The sequence below is a fragment of the Brienomyrus brachyistius genome, unplaced genomic scaffold, assembly GCF_023856365.1.
Source record: "Brienomyrus brachyistius isolate T26 unplaced genomic scaffold, BBRACH_0.4 scaffold46, whole genome shotgun sequence".
NCBI lineage: Eukaryota > Metazoa > Chordata > Actinopteri > Osteoglossiformes > Mormyridae > Brienomyrus > Brienomyrus brachyistius.
The window spans coordinates 2,093,102-2,113,461 of record NW_026042321.1 but is presented as its reverse complement, the minus strand read 5'-3'; the positions used below and the strand labels follow the sequence as shown (position 1 = coordinate 2,113,461).

The 20,360-nt window shown below is 39.6% G+C and overlaps 2 protein-coding genes across 6 annotated transcripts; one reads left to right on the top strand and one right to left on the bottom strand.

The window, feature by feature from the left end:
- Positions 1–4,524: 4,524 nt before the first annotated feature.
- Positions 4,525–8,811, top strand: LOC125723227 (AP-5 complex subunit sigma-1-like). 5 transcript variants are annotated; one of them, XM_048999633.1, is made up of 4 exons: positions 4,525–4,600; positions 6,814–7,012; positions 7,222–7,513; positions 8,195–8,811. In XM_048999633.1, the coding sequence occupies exons 2-4, from the start codon at positions 6,834–6,836 to the stop codon at positions 8,321–8,323; spliced, it is 600 nt and encodes a 199-aa protein (XP_048855590.1). In that variant the 5' UTR covers positions 4,525–4,600; positions 6,814–6,833; the 3' UTR covers positions 8,324–8,811. The 5 variants fall into 5 exon arrangements, with proteins under 5 accessions (XP_048855590.1, XP_048855593.1, XP_048855592.1 ...); XM_048999636.1 differs by lacking the exon at positions 4,525–4,600 and adding an exon at positions 4,868–4,954; XM_048999635.1 differs by lacking the exon at positions 4,525–4,600 and adding an exon at positions 4,940–5,002.
- A 3,673-nt stretch (positions 8,812–12,484) lies between these two features.
- LOC125723226 (alcohol dehydrogenase 1-like) lies at positions 12,485–18,522 on the bottom strand. Its single transcript, XM_048999632.1, has 9 exons — positions 18,368–18,522; positions 17,167–17,268; positions 16,578–16,719; positions 15,152–15,239; positions 14,840–15,059; positions 14,071–14,331; positions 13,832–13,964; positions 13,453–13,591; positions 12,485–13,093 (listed from the first exon to the last, which is right to left on the bottom strand). Exons 1-9 carry the CDS (start codon positions 18,464–18,466, stop codon positions 13,060–13,062), a joined length of 1,218 nt encoding a protein of 405 aa, XP_048855589.1. The 5' UTR covers positions 18,467–18,522; the 3' UTR covers positions 12,485–13,059.
- Positions 18,523–20,360: the final 1,838 nt, after the last annotated feature.

The window sequence follows — 20,360 nt, the reverse complement described above, 5'->3', positions numbered from 1 at the left end:
AGGTCAGGTAACGTGTTTTATTCAAGGTAAGAAATGTTTTGCACTGAAAATTTCATAAGCTGCTCTTCTGTGAGTCCGACCCTACTGCAGTATATTTACAATATTTTTCTCAGACAACCTACAAGTGCTAGAATAAGGTGGAAGTCAGATCTGCAAGTAGCAGAACATCTCCTAAAAACACCTGCTGTCAGAGAGAGATGTATGTGACTCTGAAGTGGTGTCCTGATGAAAAGGTACCAGGTGAGTTTGTGGATCCATTTATTAAAATTTTATTGTTTTGTCTCTAAACATACACATGATTTTGATATATTTACAGTACTGTGTAAAAGTCTTAGGCAGGCAAAGAAAATGATGTTTAGATTATCCTCGTGTTGGTGTAAAACTATGATATTATGCCTGTCAAAGTGTGTCAGCTTAGCCATTTCAGAACCTCTGCTAAAATCATCCCAGTATTTGCAGCGACCGTCCAGTGCAGCCATGTATTTTTTGACTTGGCCACTAGCACACCTCATACAGCTAGTCAATCTCTCACTGACTTTTTAAACCAATATATTTAATCATTTAATTGAGCTAAACCAATATATTTAATTATTTAATTGAGATGTTGGTGAAATTTAACAAAACCATGGAACGGCCTAGGTGCCCCTGAGGAGAAGTTTGGGAACTGAAGTGGTGTTCATCTAGCCATCCAACTAGATATCAGTAACTTTTTAGAAAACAAAAGAAATTATTACTAGTTTTTATTGTGTTACTCTTAATTTGCATGTGTTCTAACATTAAATTGTGTTCTTTATTCTAAGCCAAAGTACACTTGCTATCCAGATAAACAGTTTTAAACATTTCTTTGGACTGCCTAAGACTTTTGCACAGTACAGTATATGTGATATGTTCATAGGATAATTTGAAGCCAGGATTGATAACAGGCACAACCACAACCTGCTCATTGTAGATGCTTTCTGTTAAAGAGATGTGGGGGAGAAGACCATAGAGGTGTTAACACACCTTTTCGATATGCCATGCTCCCACATGTTTTCTGGCTGTTTATATGAACAACCTTCAAACTGAGTATAGTGAGACATACACCAATAGCTCAGGACACTCCCTGGACAGAGAACTGCTGTGGCGTGGATCCATGTGTTTGTCCATGTCGCCTACGTTGCTGCTGCAAGCCCTGTCTTTCTGCATTGAGTTTACCAAAGATAATGACCATCAGCAATGGAATGTTTGAAAAGTTAGAAAATGGAAGATCATAAAGTTGACCAGTTTTAACTAGCAGTCACATGATAATTGTTTACTCTCATTCAAGAGTGAGAGATGACTCCTGAAAACTAACCTTCACCTAATGTTCTATTGACTTATGTCATAAAATTATAGCATACCGTGAGTTTTCTGCTCTAACAACATAGTCATATTTTTGTATTTTTTCATGTCTATATGTAGCTTAGACAGTGAAACTACAGTGAAAGGTGTCAGTTACGTAATGTGATGTCAGTATACTATCAGCAGATTTGTTTAACCATCTGTTCTTGCTGAGAACTGCTAACAACATGCGTGAAAAAGGCATCACTTCGACTCTAGATCAGGGGTGGGGAACCTGTTCCATGAAAGGCCGGTGTGGGTGCAGGTTTTTGGGATGGCCTAGATGATGCACTGTTGCTGCGAGGCGTGAGCCATGTCTGCGAGGCGTGTCTCACACAGACAGTGTAGCTGCTCTAACATGTCAACATGAGCCCCAAAGTGAAAACCAACATATTCCATAGCTGCAATGCACATGCCACACAGCCGGTGTGAGCCGAGCTTATGTCTCAGCAAACGGAGATTTGCCCTGACTTGATTTGTGCAAAGGTAGGGAATATTTCAGACAACTTTATTAAAATAACCATTAAATTTGTAAGAAAATAATAAAATAGTAATAGCACGTGGTGTATTACATCAATGAAATGCCACTCTGAACTTTACTAGACATTATGTGGAGGGGTTGTGTGTGTGAACTCAAATGTCCAAAACGATTGTACCAGACATTAAATGGACTTTACCCTGCTAGCTCCCTAGTATAAAGTCTGGGTACTTTTCAGTTGACCCCCATGTGTGAATGAAGCAGGAAATCCTCTAGAAAATTCACAGTGAGCAAGTGGGTTGATGAGGTTTATATCATGCAACTGGCCTGAAAATGGAAGAATACTCACATCCGAGGGTGAAGATGAATATTGTTTTCCATTCTTTCACTGATATTACAGATCTGTCCAAACACAGGTAAAATTGATATCAAAAGCTTTGTCGACCATCTTTGATGGACTTTAAACCAAAAACTGTGACTTTCAGGCTACTGCGCTTTTGTGTCCTGCCTTCTGCATGCTCTACCCAATGCCACTCCTTGTCTAAAACAACCAGAACTTCTCCTCTGCTCCTTCCATCTCCTTCAAGCAATTTGGAGATGGCTGCGAAGTAAGGAGAGTGGTGTAGAGAAGGATGACAGGCAGATTCTTTGCGGTTGTTAAGCTCATGCTTTGCAGCAAAGATATATCTGAGATGGAGAGATTGTATGTGCAGGCAAAGTCAAATCCAGCTGCAATCAGGTCAGTTCACCGGAGAGTTGTTAGTTGTCTTGTGTATAGCTATTGTACAGAAGTTTACACCATCAGATTATTTCACATGTTTTTTCCAAAGCCTTCAACCCTCCCCAACTGTTCGCCCTCCTGACATCGAGGGTAGAGAACTACCATGAGGCATGTATTGTTGATGTTGCCCTTGGATGCTGGGAGTCATTCCATTAATCATGTTCCTTGGTGAAGCACAAATTAAACAGATAATAAAATAATAAGTTGAACAGACTGAACAAATTGAACAGACACATTCAGCCGAGGAAAAAATTAAGAGCCCAGAGCACAATTTTTTGTTTCACTCATTTCTGAATTTAAGGGTGTGCGTCTGTGAATAATGTATTGTTTTTGCAAACTGCAGTCTGACTCTTCTCTGTCTCTCATTGATGAAGGGCTTCTTCCTTGCTTTATGGTTCTTCAGTCCTGCTTCTAGGAGCATGAACACTGTCCTAGCAGTGCACTTCACACCTGCACTTAATGTTTCCTATTCCATTTGAAGGTCACTTGATGTCATTCTTGGAATCATGAGAAATTCTCGGATAAGTTAATGGTCATCTCTGTCATTAGAAAGCCGCTTCCACCCTCTACCTGGCTGGTCTTTGGTCGTTTCCAGTATCTCCTGCTTCCCCTTATTTCTCGTGTGACTGTCCTCTTAGAAATTGTGAACCTTGAAGCAACCTGCTGCTCAGTGCAGCCTTCTGTCAACAGAATCATGATTAAACCAGGATTTAAAAATGTAGATTTGTTTAAAATATGCTGTATATATGATTGTTGCAGATGATTCAGTGTGTGCTCTATTTTAGAGGAAATATTGTGCTCCTTTTTCCTTTTTATGCAGGTTGAGGAGAAGTAACTTTTGGAAAAAGGGCAGTGGGCTCAGGATACTTCAAGGATATATAGTTAGAGCTGTGTTCCTGTCCTGCTGGTCAAACTGGGGCACCATGTAAACACCTGGCAGCAGCAGTCAGAACCTACAGATGTTCCTCCAGCTCCTTCCTGTACATAACTGCTGAAATTAGAGGGTTGACATCCTGTTTTCAGGAATCACTGAAATCTAAAACCACTCCACGTATACCATATTACAGCATTTATGGAAAAGGTGCCATAAAATGAAAAACCTGACTTTATCTCGGCATATTTGAATAAGGACAGTACCCTTTTTCAAATAGAAATCTCACATGGGTAAAAGAAGGTGGAAAAATTGGCTGATTAGAAATTTTAGACAGTTACGTAACAGTCTTAATAATGTCCCCAAACTTAACATACACTGGCCCACTTTCAAGCCCAATGAACATATATGTTCTCTCTTGAGGGGCATGTGTGCACAATTTGTGCACCTGGGGAGGATAAATAATTACATCCTGACAGCCATTGATGTAATTAAGGTTATTTAATACCAGTAGTCTAGGAAGGTAAGTCCTATTCAGGGGTACATTTTCTAAATTCTCCCATTATCAACTTATAAAATTAGAACCTTTCAGCTGAATGTTCTATCTACGTAAGTTGCTAAATGTTGTTAGCATCTATGCTTTTGGGAAATGTACCCCAGGTTAGCAGAGGAATAGCAAACAACATTACAAAGACAAGAGGCTAGTGTACTGCCTGTAGCCTGCTTTTGGTTAGTTAAAAATATCTAATTCATACTGAAGTAAAAAAAAAAATGGATAGCAGAAGTCCAATTTCATTACAAACAACAAATACATTAGCTGCTCAGCTTGCTGGTTGGAGTTCTTAGTAAAAATTGCTTGATAAAACAAGCATCCTGAAATCATTTGTTCACTGAAATGCAAAATAATTTCAATGTTCTTGTTACAATGCTGCTAACAAAGTTTTGACTATGGTAATGTTGTGCCTATTGTGAAGTGGGAGTTTTACAGATAAGGTTACCATACATCCCGGTTTACCCAGACCCGTCTTCCTTTTGGAGTACGAAGTGAATGAAAAGACGGCTATTTTCCACATATGACGGCCACTCAGCATCATCACACAGCGTTTGCAAGGTTTGTGCACGTTTACTTTAAAAATTAAATGACATGCACTTCTCTACGTAACACGCTGCTTACGAGTGACGTGACTTCTGGAAACCATAGGCACTTTGACACTTTATTTTTGTTTTCATGTGAACAGTGAATCGTATTCTTTGCTTAAAGTTTAACAAACTTTAGCGTTTTGTAACTATAGTTGAAAAAGACGTGTATACACATATGTTGTGTCAGTTGTGTGTAGATTGTAAAACGAGAGGTGGTAAGGTTACTGTCATGTATGGGAATTGTAGTTTTAATCGTTTAGAGACGTAGATTCCAGGATATAATGACTACATTTCCCGAGACCGTTTTACTGTGGGCGTTTCCTGGGTAAGCATAAAAAATAATCAAAAGTGGTTTCCGTGTCGGTATAGGTAGGTGAGTTTGTTTTTTGGTTTGTATTAATTAAAGCAGCTTTTACATATGTAGTAGTTTATGTTTACCCAATGTACTTCCAAGGTACCAATCTATATTGCTGAAATCCATAAGTCAGTGCGTTGTTTCCGCTAATAGTTTCTCAAGACTGAAAGAATGCGCTTAATAAGGTTTCGTGCAGGTTTGAAACCTAGCCGTTTATGTTACGCTTTTACATTCCTCTCGCTTGTGAATGTACTGCTTAAATATTAAATAGTTAATTAAAATCTACATTACGTTTACTTCATGCTGTAGTGTAATTCTGATAAATTGCTTAACTAAACATAAGTCTGATATTTGTAGTAACACAGGCTGTTATAGTAATAGGATTAATCGCAGGTGAAGAAGTTAACATGTTACAAATTGGTGAATAGTAACTAAACAAACTGATGATTTAATTGTGCTGCCTCACGCATAAGAAATTGCTTGAAATCTCTTGGAGAAAGAAAACTGCATGAAATGGACCGGATTCATTAAATAAGACCACAACATACGAAACATCAGGTGTCTAAGATCTCTAATTTCTTTAGATCCATATTACACATTTTACTTTAGAATTGCACGTGTAAAACACCCGCGATCGGTTATTAGCTGACTCAAGTTGATTGACAGAGATACAACCATAGACACATGAATAAATGATCCTAAGAGATGTTTCCCTGGGAAGGCTAGAGTTCATCTGTGAGATGGCAGTGATTAATGGCTGTGTGTGTGTGTGTGTGTGTGTGTGTGTGTGTGTGTGTGTGTGTGTGTGTGTGTGTGTGTGTGTGTGTGTGTGTGTGTGTGAGAGAGAGAGAGAGAGGTGGCTGCATATCATTGCATCTTCTTTTGGCCTGTTGTCTACATGCTTTTTAGCTACAAGAATAGCTGTAATGGTTTTTCAGAGCATTGATGAATCACTGTTAAATTTCAATTATGCAGTTCCATAGTAATGACCATATGAATCACATTTAACTGAATTTTGCTTATATTGTCTTTTTAAATTTTATATAACAGCATTGCTGTACAGATAGTAAGTATATGTAAAGTAATTGTTTAAAACAGTACGGCTACCAAACAGCTTATTGAAAGTCTATCAATATCCAAATCTCTATTAGTTGTTCTTAAAATGGACATTGAGGAAGAAATTAAAATATTGTTACACCAAACATAAAACAGCTCATGTGTACAGTGTTCCTTGCTTAGGGGCCTGGAAGAGAATTATTTGAAAGGGATAATGAAGGTTTCTGTTAAGTTTCTTCCTTTAAAATGCATTGTTTGTCAAATGCATAGGTAATGGTAACACAAGGTGTGTTTTAAAGCTACTATATTAGGATTTTCATTCCAGACAGGACAATGGTCACAAGAAAATGCCATACGTACTAAATTACAAGGCAAAAACACCAAAGCTGACAAATTAAACAACTGATATCTGTGATACTTTTATTTTTACATATATTGTCTTATGAATAACTTGCATTTTGTAAGGATGTTGAGCTCTTTCTGGTTGATCTATATGACTAAGTGTGAAATTGCCAGTTGTTGTTCTGTTGTGATTGCTCTCATTTGACAGTGTCACATTGTCTTTGTAGAAATTATTTAATAGTTTAGTAATATTGTTTTATAGTTGTGTTGTATCATTTTGGGGCGTAGGGGCAGAAGGGCCTTATGCAAAGTGCAGCCTAGGGGCCCCTGAACATGTTAATCCACCACCTGTTTTTAGAAATGCCATGTTGTGCTTGGTGCCGTGACTGTTGAGGTTACCTTCACACATTTTTTCATTTTTTGCTTCGTAGCACTTGTGTGAGACGGAGACATGGTGAAGTGCTTCTTAATCCATACCTTGTGCCCTGTGAGCACACTGTCCGCCAAAGAGAGCAGAATCCTGTACTGTCGTGTTTTTGAGCCAACGAACCGGTTATCGGGAATGAACACAGACGTAATTCCGGAAGAGAGACGCCTATTAGAAAAAGAGAAGTTGGCTACGATAGCAAGGTAAGTGCTGTTTAATACAAATTGGTGTGCTGAATCCTTCTGAAGTGTGGAGTCCACTGTGAAAATGCATAGATTGTGCAACATTGAGTGGATGCATTCTAAAAGGTCCCCATCATTAGAACATGCCAGGTTTGGTCATGTGACTGAACTGAAGTACTGCATTGAGACTAGCAGAGAGAATTGAACTCATGTCCATCTCTTTCACCCAGGCAGGTACAGAGCACATGTAGCCTCTGCAGGGAGGCAAGGGGACAGCCCTCTGCAGAGCCGGTGCTGGGAGAAGAGGCCAGGGCGCTTGAGGAAGCGGACAGCGGGATGTTGCGCCTGCCAGTAGGGGATCCCTTTCCAGAGGAGCATTTCTTGCTGTGGTTGGGCGTCAATGCACTGGGCTTCTCTATGGTATGCCACGCTGATGAGAACCTGCTGCTGGCAGAGGGGGCCTTACGGAGCCTGGCCTCCCATTGTCTGGAGAGTCTGCGGCTTTTGGCGCCAGGCAGTGAGGTAGGCTTGAAAAGAAGGGGGGGGGGAGGGTTTGCAAGAGCAGGGTGATGGGGAGAAGAAAAAGGAAATGTGTTGGGAGGGAGGTAGTGACAAGCAATGAAATGTGACAAATGCACAACTGATTATTCAGTCCCGACAGGATTTGTGTGATGCCAAAAACCCTTGATTTTGCAGCAGCTGTTCTCATTTTGTGATTGAGGTTGCAGAGTTATATGTGCTTTTTTATGGAAAATTTGCATAAATCTGCAAAATTGCGAGTTCAGGAAATTAGAAAATACTGTTTTGGTTCCAGTTAATTCTTAGTAAAAAGTCTTCGTAAAATAAACTTGATCTAACATTAGCAGCAAAACATGAGTAACCTGTTAGGTTGTCTATGGTACAGGTTCTTGTGTTACTGCACGTCTGGTCTTCTGCCTGCTCTCAGCTGGTCACCGTATTTTTCCGTGAGCCACGGCTCTGTCTGTTTTATCAAAGGCTTTAAAAAGTGGAATCTATTTCAAATACTGCTGAGTTTACCTGATTTTTGCATTAATTTCTGAGACTGAAGAATTGTGAAATCCTGTAGGGACTGATTACGGTGTTCATGAAGACTAGGGCACATGTATTCAATGAAATGCACCTTCTGAATGCTTGCAGATAACCAGGTTAAAGGAGTGACGTGCTTCTTCATCCGCTTCCCAGGTGCTGCTGAAGAGTGACCGCGTCGAAGCACTGCTGCATCACCTGGTTCCTCATGGACAGCTGCTCTTCATTAACCACCGCTTCGCACAGAGCCTCGACAAGGAGCTGACGGCCTGCTTGGCTAAATAAAGGATATTACCACAGTGCGCATAAGAAAGCAGAGGATCAATCAGTGTTTTTTTCCAAAAGACACCTTGACTTACCCTTAATTTTTGTGATGAAGTAGCAAACTAAGGCATACAGGAAAATCATGTGACTCAGTGGGTTAAGTCTCTGCCTGTGATTGGAAGATTGACACTTCAGTAATCACATGTCAGTGGGCCCTTGAGCAAGACCCTTAACCCTCAGTTCCCTGAGCACCACAAGGGGGCTGCCCCTTTGTTGTGACCCCCCAAGTTTGCAGTCCCCTGTATGGAGGGCAGGATGGGGCAAAGCAGAAAGAGAATGTACAGGAATGTTGGTGCATATGAGTCTACGCAAGTATATGGCAGCAATATACTTTCATGGATAAATTATATGAAGTGTTTACAGTCCAAGAGCAAAGTGAGTAATCTACTGTATGAGATAAGTATGACCTAATTTTAAATGATGCAATAAATAGTGACTGCTGCAATATGTATTATGAATGAAAGTTAGATTTATATGGCACTCTTCAAGACACCTAAAGTGCTTTTCAGAGCCAATTGGGGGTCGCTTTAACCACCACTGTGTAACACCCACCTGGATGATGCTACAGCAGCCATTCTGCACCAGTACACTCACCACACAGTCACTCAGGTGGTGAAGGGGCAGGAGAGAATTCACCAATTAGATACAGGGGATGAATAGGAGGCCAGATTTGACAGGACCATACTGGGCAATTTTAACCAGGACATCAGGGAACTGCCCCTATTCTTTCATAAGATACCCAAGGATTTTTTTTATGACCTCGGTTTTACCTCTCATCTGAAGGGCAGCACCATTTCTATCACCATTTTTAGAGCACAGTGTCCCCCATTACTGCACTGGGGCCCTAGGATCTACACAGGCCACACCAGCAGCTCTTCTAGCAGCAGCCCAGCTTTCCTAGTTGGTTACCCATCCAAGTACTGGCCAGGCATCATCCTGCTTAGCTGCAGATCGAATGGCTCCTGGCTGGTTATGAGAACCAATCGGTTGCCTTGTTCAGCATGCTGGTGAGTTTTGTAGAAGCTGAGCCTCATCCTGGTAGTGTAAGCTTTGATGCTCTTGTAGTGCCTTCTGGAGGCCAGAGGGTTGCAGAGATGTTGACTGGGGTATGTGGGTTTGGTGAAGATGGTGGTTGCTCTGCTGGGATGCCTGTTGCTGTAAATGCTCTTCATTGGGGGTAGTGGAACACCGATGATTCTCTGAGCACTGCTGACAACACTTTGGGGGGCTTTTCTCTGTACATTCGTGCAGCACCTATACCATGTTGAGATGCAGCGGGTAGGCATGCTCTTGGTGCTGCCTCAGTGTGGTACTGTAGATAATGATTAGCTTGAGGTTTGCTTTACTTAATATTCTTAAGTGCAGTCATTGCTGTGCCCACTTCATCAAATACACTATACTGCAAAAAGTATTGGGACACCCCTCCAAATCATTGAATTCAGGTGTTCCAATCATTTCCATAGCCACAGACCTGTGCCTAAAATCAAGCACCTAAGCATGCAGACTGCTTCTACAAGCATTTGTGAAAGAATGAGTCGCTCTCAGGAGCTCAGTGAATTCAAGTGTTGTACCCGTGATAGGATGCCACCTGTACAATAAGTGTATTAGTGAAATTTCCTCACTACTAGAACTTCCATGGTCAACTGTTAGTGGTATTATAATGTGGAAGCAATGGGGGTCAACAGCAACTCAGCTACATAGTGGTAGGCCATGTAAAATCACAGAGCGGGAACAACACATGCTGAGGCGCACAGAGTGCAGAAGTCGCCAACTGTCTGCAGGGTCAACAGCTACAGACTTGCAAACTTCATGTGACCTTCAGATTAGCTGAAGAACAGTGCGTAGAGTGTTTCATGGATTGATTGTCATGACCGAGCAGATGCATCCATTTATTTTGTTATGGCCCTTACAATTAATAAGGTGTACAATCTACGTTGAAACTATCTGGGTGGTGCAGCCGATTATTGTTTAGTACGTCGTAAACTTGAACATGGGGCATTTTTTTCCACCGTAGGCTATGATCAAACTTACGCTTAGCTGGTGAAACCCACTGCAGAAAACTAGTAAACCTCCCTATCCCTGCAGAAAGAGTGATCAAGCCTGTCAGAAGGAAATATTTCATGAATGCTGAGGTGTTCAGAGACATCATGTCTGCTCAAATCCAGCGAAATGCAGCCAAATTGATTGGCCGGCATTTCACAATACAGATGGACAATGACCCAAAACACAGAGCAAAAGCAGCCCTGGGCTTTATTAAAGCAAAGAAGTGGAATACTATCAAATGGCCAAGTCAGTCACCCGATCTCAACCCCATTGAGCATGCATTTCCCTTGCTAAAGACTAAACTACAGACCCTCAAACAAAGAGCCAGTGAAAGCTGCTGCAGTAAAGGCCTGGCAGAGCATTAAAAAGGAGGAAACCCAGCGTCTGCTCATATCCATGAGTTCAAGACTTCAGGCAGTCATTGCCTGCAAAGGGTTTTCAACTAAGTATTATAATTGAACATTTTATTTGCAGTTACATTAATTTGTCCAATTACTTATGAGCCCCTGAAAAGAGGGGATTGTGTAGAAAAATGACTTCGCCACATTTTTATGCAATGTTTTTGCTCTCCCACTGAATTACTTAAAAAATTTATTGTGGTAATGTACAGAACTTAAAAATTGAAAAACTTTGTCTCTGTCCAAATATTTATGTCTCTGTCCTAACTGTATATGGTCACATCCAACAACATTCATTTTCTTTTTGCATCTTTTGCTTGCATCTGGTACCTTTGGATTAACTATAGTTACGACTGTTGGCCGATTGACAGGCTCTCTGTCCAATTGGGGACAGGCACGTGATGATCAGTAGGTACATACCCTTTCCAGTTGCAGTGCCGCTAATGTTGTAGCGTTTTCATATTTGTTGATGCGTTTTTATTGCCCTTCAGGCCTTCCGTAAAAAGCACAACAGTGCTGTATCACTGCAGTTTATGGAATATATTTTTAAATAATTTTAAAAGCTTGGTTAATTCAATGCAATTTTATTTATATAGCGCTTTTAACAACAGTTAACTTTAGCATGTGGTGGTTAATATGATGATCACATACATATATAGTTTTGAATGTAAAATTATTACATTGGGAAACTACATAATTAATTTTGACCAACAAGGTCAAAAGCAACTGAAAATTGTACCAAATGAGACAAACCCTTTGCATATCTGTACTAAATCATTTGGAAATGTGTGTGAATCAATGATATCATATGACAGGTGTTAGGTGCCGTAAGATTCGGGGGGATGCCCTGCACGTTCTCTGGACATCCTGCCCAGTCGCCTTTTCATCTGCTCCTTCGACTCCGCCTTCGGGACCTGACTCCGCCTCCCTTGCCTTCGGAGCGGTTTTTGGTTCACCGACAGAAAAGGCCGCCGCTTCGTCACTTTACTCGCTCCTCGCTTGTTTGCTTGCTCTCCCTTAACTTCACCTGATACAGATAATCAGGCACTTCAGTATCACCTCAGTATTAGAGTCAGCTATGTTGAAGTTAAGCTGGTTCTCATACTGAGATATAACTGAAGGGCCTCATTATCTGTATCACGTGTTAAATTAGGGCTGTACCCTAAGCTTAAGCTCTGCAGGGTGGTAGCTCTCCAGGAGCAGGACTAGGCACCCCTGTCATATGTGATATTAAAACACCTGCTTTGCAAATTTCATCATTTGAGAAATGCTCCAACGCAATCAAGAAAAGTTGTAATTGTTTTGGTAAGTTACAGCTTTTGCAGCTAAACCATGGTGTTGTGCTACATGCATGCAACTGTTTTGAGGAATGCTCTTATCGTGCAGTTAAGGATATAGAGATGTTTTCTTTTTTTGCTAAGCTGCACTATTTCAAATATTTGTAACGCCACGCAATTTTGTGTATGTGGTTGAGGCAGGATTTGTCCTGAATAAAGTAAGTAAATGTGGCAGAAACGTCAAAGGTCAGAGGGTCACAGTGGATGTGCCAGGTACAGTAAGCTTGGGGGCAACAATGTGTGCTGGCACTGCTAAACATGATCATTAGGGGTTTTCAGAACTTATGGCCTTTTGAGAGGGAGTCACTGAAAAACACCAAATATATGACACATTTACACAAATATTGTATCGTTAGCACTAAAATGTTACCCCGTATAAGGTAAGTCAAGTTTATTTATATGGTATATTTTCAAACACAGAGGTCATTCAAAGTCATTGCATAAAATAAAAGCACGTAACAAGAATAATTGAAATTCTCCATCTGTCCATCCAGCCATACACAGATACAAACCAAAACTGGAAGGCAAACAAAATATTTTTAAATGGTCAATTAATGCTTCTATATAAACTACTACCTTACAATAATACGTGTTTTATTATGAATTCAATATAATTGCAATTTATATATATATATATATATATATATATATATATATATATATATATATATATATATATATTGTGTGTGTGTATGTATGTATGTATATATATATATATATATATATATACACACACACACACACACACTGTACATTTCATGCAATCTAGAAATTCAGGGGATAGGAATGATAGTCAGTAGAGCAGAAGTGTATTGTGAACTGTTATCTCAAAAGAAGACTAGATATGACTAGAATAGGTGTGTGTGTGTGTGTGTATATATATATGTGATATATCCTGTAAGATGCTGCTTCTTTCTTCTTACTGTTGAGACACATTCAGTACCGTTCGAATGCTGAAACACAAGCGAGCATTAAGAAGCCATTGTTAGCCATTGTAACAAATTCCTTGATCTAATTTACAGATTATATCAAGGCTAGACAATCTCAGTTCATAGGGAATTACCGAATTACATAGTGTATTTTATTCTTAATTGTTTGAATGAAGAGTTTTATGGCAAGAAGTTCTCTTCATCTATATTTAGTTGAATTCTCACTAGCTGGCAAATCAATAGAAGTTGTTAATGTTGTTTTATACTTTGAAAGACTTACATGTTGTAAGACTGCCTTTACATATGGCTGTGCTTACTTTAGCTTGGATTCCCCATGTGACATGCTAAATGAAAAGGGCTGTGATCATGTCTGCAAAGCGTACCATTTTCCATGTTTCATGAGCTCTATGGCATCATTGACACGGTCAAGCGTCATGGTGTGTGTCACAAACTCATCCAGCTTCAGTTTCCTGGCCAGATACTCGTTGACTAGCTTGGGCACACCATCCTTACTCTTAAAGCCTGTCAAATGATAAGTACCTTTACGTTAACAGCATAGATAAACATCTCATAGTAGACAACTGAACTATACTTCAGTTTTTTACTTCAGTATCATTGTTAGTTTTTGCATGTATTTTTGTATAGATTTACCAACAAGGACTCATGCATTAGCATGAAAATGCTCCCACTGCTTTCCATCTCTGACAAAGCTAATGTTCTATTATGATATAATGCCTACTCCCACTGTTTAGACAAACTTGCCTCCAAACAGGGTACCCTTCCAAGTACGCCCAGCTATGAGTTGGATGGGCCTTGCTGAGAAGTCATGCATATCAGTCCATCCTACCAAGACACTGACTCCCCAGCCTTTCACACAGGATTCCAGGGCACTTCTCTGGAACGAACGAGACAATCCAAAGGAAGGTAATGACATTCCTAGCAGCAGTGAGTTTAAACAAAAGTTAGTACCACTCAATATTCTCTGCAGCCAATGCACCCACCATGACTTCTACATTGCCAACACACTCTAGGGAGAAGTCCACACCCCCATTGGTCATCTCGGCGAGAACTTGGCTAATGGGTTTGCTGTGCTCCTTCGGATTCACAAAATCAGTGGCCCCAAACACCTTTGCCTTCTCAAATTTGTCTTTGTTGATGTCCACAGCAATGATCCGGGCTGCTCCAGCGGCTTTGCAGCCCATGACTGCAGCCAGCCCCACAGCTCCCAGCCCAAACACAGCACACGTGGAACCAGGCTCCACCTGCGGGATTGACGCGAGTGCGGGTTTAAGAACTACCATTAAACTGTCTACACCAGTAATGAATAACAAGATCCTGTCTACACCCACCATGTTTCTTTGCTGGTCTCTTCACTCCCCTGAATGCTCTTAGTGTTACGCTTTATCTTTTGAGTGAATAGTCCTGCTTGGTTCTGTCTGTGTCTTAAAAGCATTAAATGGTGTTTGATCTAATACTAATTGCACTATTTACAAGGCATTCATTCAAGGAATAAGCTGCACTTATTCCTGTTTGCCTCCTTGCCAGCTGTATGTTTGTGATGAGTTATTTGACTGGCTTGCTCATCATTTTGGGCAGTACTGTCTGCTAAATAATTGTAAATGTAATTTTACAATGACTGTAAACGGTTTGAAGTGTTTATAAATGCAGGTAAGGTATTCCGAGAGTATCTAACTTTGTAGTATCGTATATTGATGATATAGCAAATCAAATACTTGATTTGCAGTTAAATTGACACATGGTCTCACCAACCTTAGCTGTGTTGACTGCAGCTCCATATCCTGTGGGGATTCCACAGCCCAGCAGGCACACCTTGTCCAAGGGGGCACAGTCATGGATCTTGGCCACAGCGATCTCATTGAGCACCGTGTACTCAGAAAACGTGCTGGTGCCCATAAACTGCAGCACTTTCTTCCCTCGGCATGTGAAGCGAGAATCGTTATCTGACATGACATCATACCGCTCGTTTGACCTGTTGATCGACACCCAGCACCCTTTGAGCACCATAGCAGGAGATGTCGTTATAACTTAACCATTACATTTTTACATTTAGTTTGGACTCACCAGCTTCTTTCACACAGATTGGTCTTTGGGCTCTTGCAGAACCTACATTCCCCACACTGAGAAATAAAGAGTGGGATGACCTTATCCCCTAGAAAAGATTAAATATTTGATCAAATAAGGTTTATCCTACTTCTTCTTTTACCAAATAATGAAAGATGCTATGGATGAATTACAGTTTCTTTCAACTGCTGTGACACATTTCATGAAACATACTTAACATTCTCATTACTAGAAGATAATTTCTCATAACAGTTTAGGCATATAGCACAATAGATAGCTGGAAAAGGCTGTGACTCACACAAAACAGGTACCTCACATCTCAAAAGCAAAATAATTGTACCAATTAATTAGTCAATGCCACCAAAATCAAAAGTACAATCAGCATTGTGTTAAGCATGAGAGTCAAACTGCTTAGTTATATTGTCAAAATGTCAGTCTAGGTATGCTCCTGAGCTCCACAGTTCTGAGTTTTTTCTGTGTCACTGACTGAACAAAGGCGCCAGTTTCAACTTTTATAAGCTCATAGTACAATGGCAAACGTACTATAAAAGTCACAGCACTGTACAAAAAGAACAGCAAAATGGCAACAAAATCATGCGCTGTAGAAACCAAAAATACAACAATGCTGTATCACTCAACATTATGGAAAATACAGTACAATCCCATTATAACGGACTTCAAGGGACCTGGCAAAACAGTCCATTATATCCAGAGTTGCTGTGTGGCCAGAACCCAACTACAGGACACCATTTACTCGTGTCACACCCCAGCAGACACACTTGTGGTATAGATTATTATATTGTACATGTAGTAATCCAACTTTACCAGATGCGTGACTATTAATAATCCCGACTACGTATCTGTGCTGGATATCACCGGCACGCCATGCGCCTTGTAGGCGGAGCCTGCATGTCCGTTATAGCGAACAAAACCACAGCTAAAAGCAGCCCTGGGGACCTAATTGTTTATACGTTATAAGCGAAATTCCTTTATATGCGAGTCCGCTATGTCTGATGCTTTTTCTGCATGTTCCTAAAGGCGCTCAGCCAGCGAACGTCATCCGTTATAAACGATATTCCGTTATAAGTGAGTCCATTATAACGGGATTATACTGTATTTTTGAATCATTCAGAAAGTTTTGCATGTGGTGACACACGTGCAGTTTTGTATAAAATTATTACAATGGGAAACTGCATTATTCATTTTGACCAACAAGACTAAAGCAACTGAAACCAAATGATGACAATTGTACAAAACCCACTTGCATATATGTACTAAAACATAAATTTGTGTCAAGCAATGAGAAAATTACATTATTCTGTGCAAAAGTGACATTATGGTGCGAAGATTATGCTCGGTTTGCAAATGTTAATTGTCATTTGAGAAAACCTGTAACAGCAGTGATGATGAACTGATTACTGCCAACCTGGTTTGAATTTAGTGACTCCAGGCCCGACACTCTCCACAATCCCGGCACCTTCGTGTCCCAACACTGCAGGGAATCCCTCTTTATTATTCCCCTCAAACAGGTGGTACAAGTCCGTGTGGCACACTCCAGTTGCAACAATCTATGCTCAGGAAGGCAGAAGTGCAATTCATTACATCATAATCATAACAAATCACTATCGCCACCATGTGGCATACAGAGAGATTACGCTTCTATGCCGTGCAATATTGGCATAACGTTAAAAATTTGACATACTCTGTTAGTCCGAGGAACACAGTGAATTTCATATGGTAACGTTACAGGATAGAGCATCCAGGGAGAGGACTGCAGTGCAGTACATGACCAGACAGTGAAAGACAAACAGTGCAATATAAGAATGAGTAAACAAATAAGTAATAAATATGTGCAATGAGTATAAAATTGCCTCAGTATATAAAAATAAACAAACATAAGGTGCAGATAAAGCTTAACCACAGACAGAAAATTCATGTAACTTAACCAATCTGAAGTACTTCTCTTCTGGGCACAATATCAGGTCCCCCACGATAACGAAGGGGGCGTTCCTCACCTTGATACGGATTTCATGTGTCTGCGGGGGGGCCACCTCGATCTCTTCAATCACCAGCGGCTTGCTGGGCTCCCAGGCAATGGCGGCCTTGCACTTGATCACCTTGGAACAAATTATTGTTTCTCTTGAAGCTTTTATATCAAGACACCTCACTACACTCTCTAAAGGTATCATACAGTGGGGTATTTCCATTTTATTTCTCACGTAAAATTGAAAGGAATAGCCATCAAACACGAATAATATATTAAAGGTAATGCCTAATTTAACAGGCCTTTGGATAACCAGTGGGATCAGTCAATGTTTTTCATATCATTATTCATTATATAATATGTGCTATATACAGGTCTACATTATGCATTTAAAATTTTCCCTGAAGGCCAGTATATTGAATGAAAGTTGTAAACTAGCGACTGTTGATTGCCCATAATGTGAGATTGACCAAGGTTTCCCCTGTCCTGAATGTCCTGGATTATACCACAGACTTAATGCGACTCTCTATGTATGCATCTGTACTATTTTTATAGTCATGTTACACTTTAGTCTTATGCGGGATCTATCCCACACATATATTAACATGCCCCAAATAGTACTGATCAGATAAGACTTCACTTCTGCCAAACTCCCGTTAAAGCATTTATTTTTTTTACAGATATGTCAGTGAAAGTTTTAATAAGTGAAACTTGTCAGCTATTTCTTATATTATGTGTTCAAAAGTCTCTGTGCCCCTGACCAGGATAAGCAATTGGAAAACGGAGGGTAGGAACGTTGGTTATTTTTATTTGCATTTTTAAATTCAGACGAATTATTTTAAAACCTGGTTTACGCATGCAAAAGAAAACACAAAGAAATAGTTTTATTCAACACCTGTAGCATACATATATACAATATACACAATGGCATACAAAAGTAAGACAAGAAGGAATTGAAGATAATGGCTAAACCAACAGAACTACAAAGAAAAAATAAGTGCAGGATAGTACCCATTTTCCTCATTGAATCAAATTTATTTGGCATAATTTCACAGCACTAAACCAGGTAGACCATGTACTAGACATGCTGGGTAATTTTGATAGTAGGATCATTTTTACAACAGCAGAATATAATAAGCATTCTTAGTTATAACATATGAATTTAATGCTCATAACCTTTAAGATAAAATATAAGGCAGGTGGTAAATAATACCATATGTTCGGATTCATACCTGTCCTGCAGTTGCCATGACTCTGTGGAGAGTTTGTGCTACTTCTGAAGAGAAAAAGGAACCAGCAACAGTCTGTATCTGCCTTAAATACAGAAACATGGACCCACCAGCACACCAACTGTATCTGGATATGAGTGTTTTCCATTGGCTGTGCAGGCTGTTTCTCATTTTTGAGTAGCAGTTTATCTGCTTAACTCCGCCTCATTTTGCAAACCGATTTCATCTTGCCAATTCAACTTTTCTCTTTTATCCTCACTTACAATGATTAATTTGCAATTCATTATAATACCCCTGCAATCACTGTATCCATTTGCACACAATGACCAATTCACTAATATTCTGCAATACTCCTTGTTGGGTTAAAAAATAAAATAAACAAGCAGAATTTTTCATTGATAAAAGATAACCTTCTTGGTCTCTGCTTCCCTCCTCACCACCAAACCCCAACCCTAGTATAGAAAGTTTATAACTGAATGTTCTCCTGTGATTGAGAACACCCCCCCCCCAAAACCACACATCTTCTGTACATCTGTAACTTGTTTGCATTCCAGTCTCTCTGCCAAGGAACCATTTTGACCACGCACACAAGGTTAAAGCCTTCTGCTGCAGTAAATCCTATACAGAAAGATTTAAGTTAGGAAAGAATTCCCATCTCTTGCTTTTCAAATGCATGATAATGTAAACATATCTCAGGATTTCAAGAGTGATGGATACCAGAAGGGCAGGAACCTGCATCTGCAGTTGCTCAATAGACAACTTACAAATCAGTAAATCTTACAGGAATGTATGTAGGCAGTTCACAGAAATACATACAGTGCAAAAGTCTTAGACTACTAGAAAAAAACAATATTTAAATGATCACCATGACTTTAAGTCTGTTAGCTTTTTTCAAAAGCTCTCCTTTAGTTACCGCAGTATTTGCAGTGATCTTCCAATATACACATATTTTTTGTGGATCTTGGCCACTACCTCTATGTATTTCTGTAATGTTTACCAGATGAGGTTACTTAATTAAATGAGGTGATTGTGAAATTGAATAAATACATGGAATAGCTAGGGTGCCTCTGAGGAGAAGTTTGGCATGCAAAGCTGTGTTCTTCTAGCCGTCCAACAAGAAGTCAGTAAGTTAATGCAACAGAAGAAATACTTCTTTCTTTTTATTCTATTACTGTGCAGTATAGTTTTCTTTGGTGACCTACAGTAAGACTTTTGCCCAGTACTGTAGTACAAATACCACTATCTGTGGAAATACTGCACCAAACTCCACATTAAAATGACATTGAAAGTTTACCCTAGTTATAGTTTGACTAATTCTGTTTTTGATTTTAATTAATTATTAACTATGTAGTTCCATTTTAATCTAAGATTTATTTTACCACAGAAACTCAAAACACCACATAACCTAGGGCAAGTAAAGACAAATGCCTTTTGTGTCTTGGCATTGAAAAATGGAAAACTACTCTACATTTCACATTTTGCAAATAGAAGAATATGGCACAAAATCCATATCTCTGCAATGTACACATTTGGCAGAACAGACTACCATAAAGCCTATTATTATAAAAAATTTGGCTTAAATTCAATGGTTGATAATATCAAATGACACACTACTTCATCAGCTCCAGGAGCATTACAGTATGTAGTTACTACATTATTATCACTATTGTTATTATTATTGTTATTATTATATATAATATAATTTTTCCGACTTACCTTCAAATTGAAATTATAGGCTTGACGAAAGGATTTCGTTCTTAACCGGGACACTGCCTGTATTATTGCAAACTCAGGACTTTTAAAAAAAAAATATATATATATATATATTTTCATAATTATGGCAACTCAGTCGGTAACACCATTCCATCATGGACCCTGGTCTGTGGATTTAAGTTCCACCGCTGTTCTGTGACATTTGCCTATTGTCCCCTTGCCATGCAGATTTCTTCTCACAACCCAAAGACATGAAGGCTAATAGGTATCTCTGAATTCCTAA

Excerpts from the sequence above, each read along its gene's own strand:
- LOC125723226 (XM_048999632.1), bottom strand. The coding sequence starts at position 18,466 with ATGTTTCTGTATTTAAGGCAGATACAGACTGTTGCTGGTTCCTTTTTC. Across the intron at positions 16,720-17,166 it reads CACATGAAATCCGTATCAAG|ATTGTTGCAACTGGAGTGTG; the intron begins GTGAGGAACGCC and ends TCCTGAGCATAG. Across the intron at positions 14,332-14,839 it reads CTGCAGTCAACACAGCTAAG|GTGGAGCCTGGTTCCACGTG; the intron begins GTTGGTGAGACC and ends TCAATCCCGCAG.
- LOC125723227 (XM_048999633.1), top strand. The coding sequence starts at position 6,834 with ATGGTGAAGTGCTTCTTAATCCATACCTTGTGCCCTGTGAGCACACTG. Across the intron at positions 7,013-7,221 it reads AAGTTGGCTACGATAGCAAG|GCAGGTACAGAGCACATGTA; the intron begins GTAAGTGCTGTT and ends TCTTTCACCCAG. Across the intron at positions 7,514-8,194 it reads TTTTGGCGCCAGGCAGTGAG|GTGCTGCTGAAGAGTGACCG; the intron begins GTAGGCTTGAAA and ends TCCGCTTCCCAG.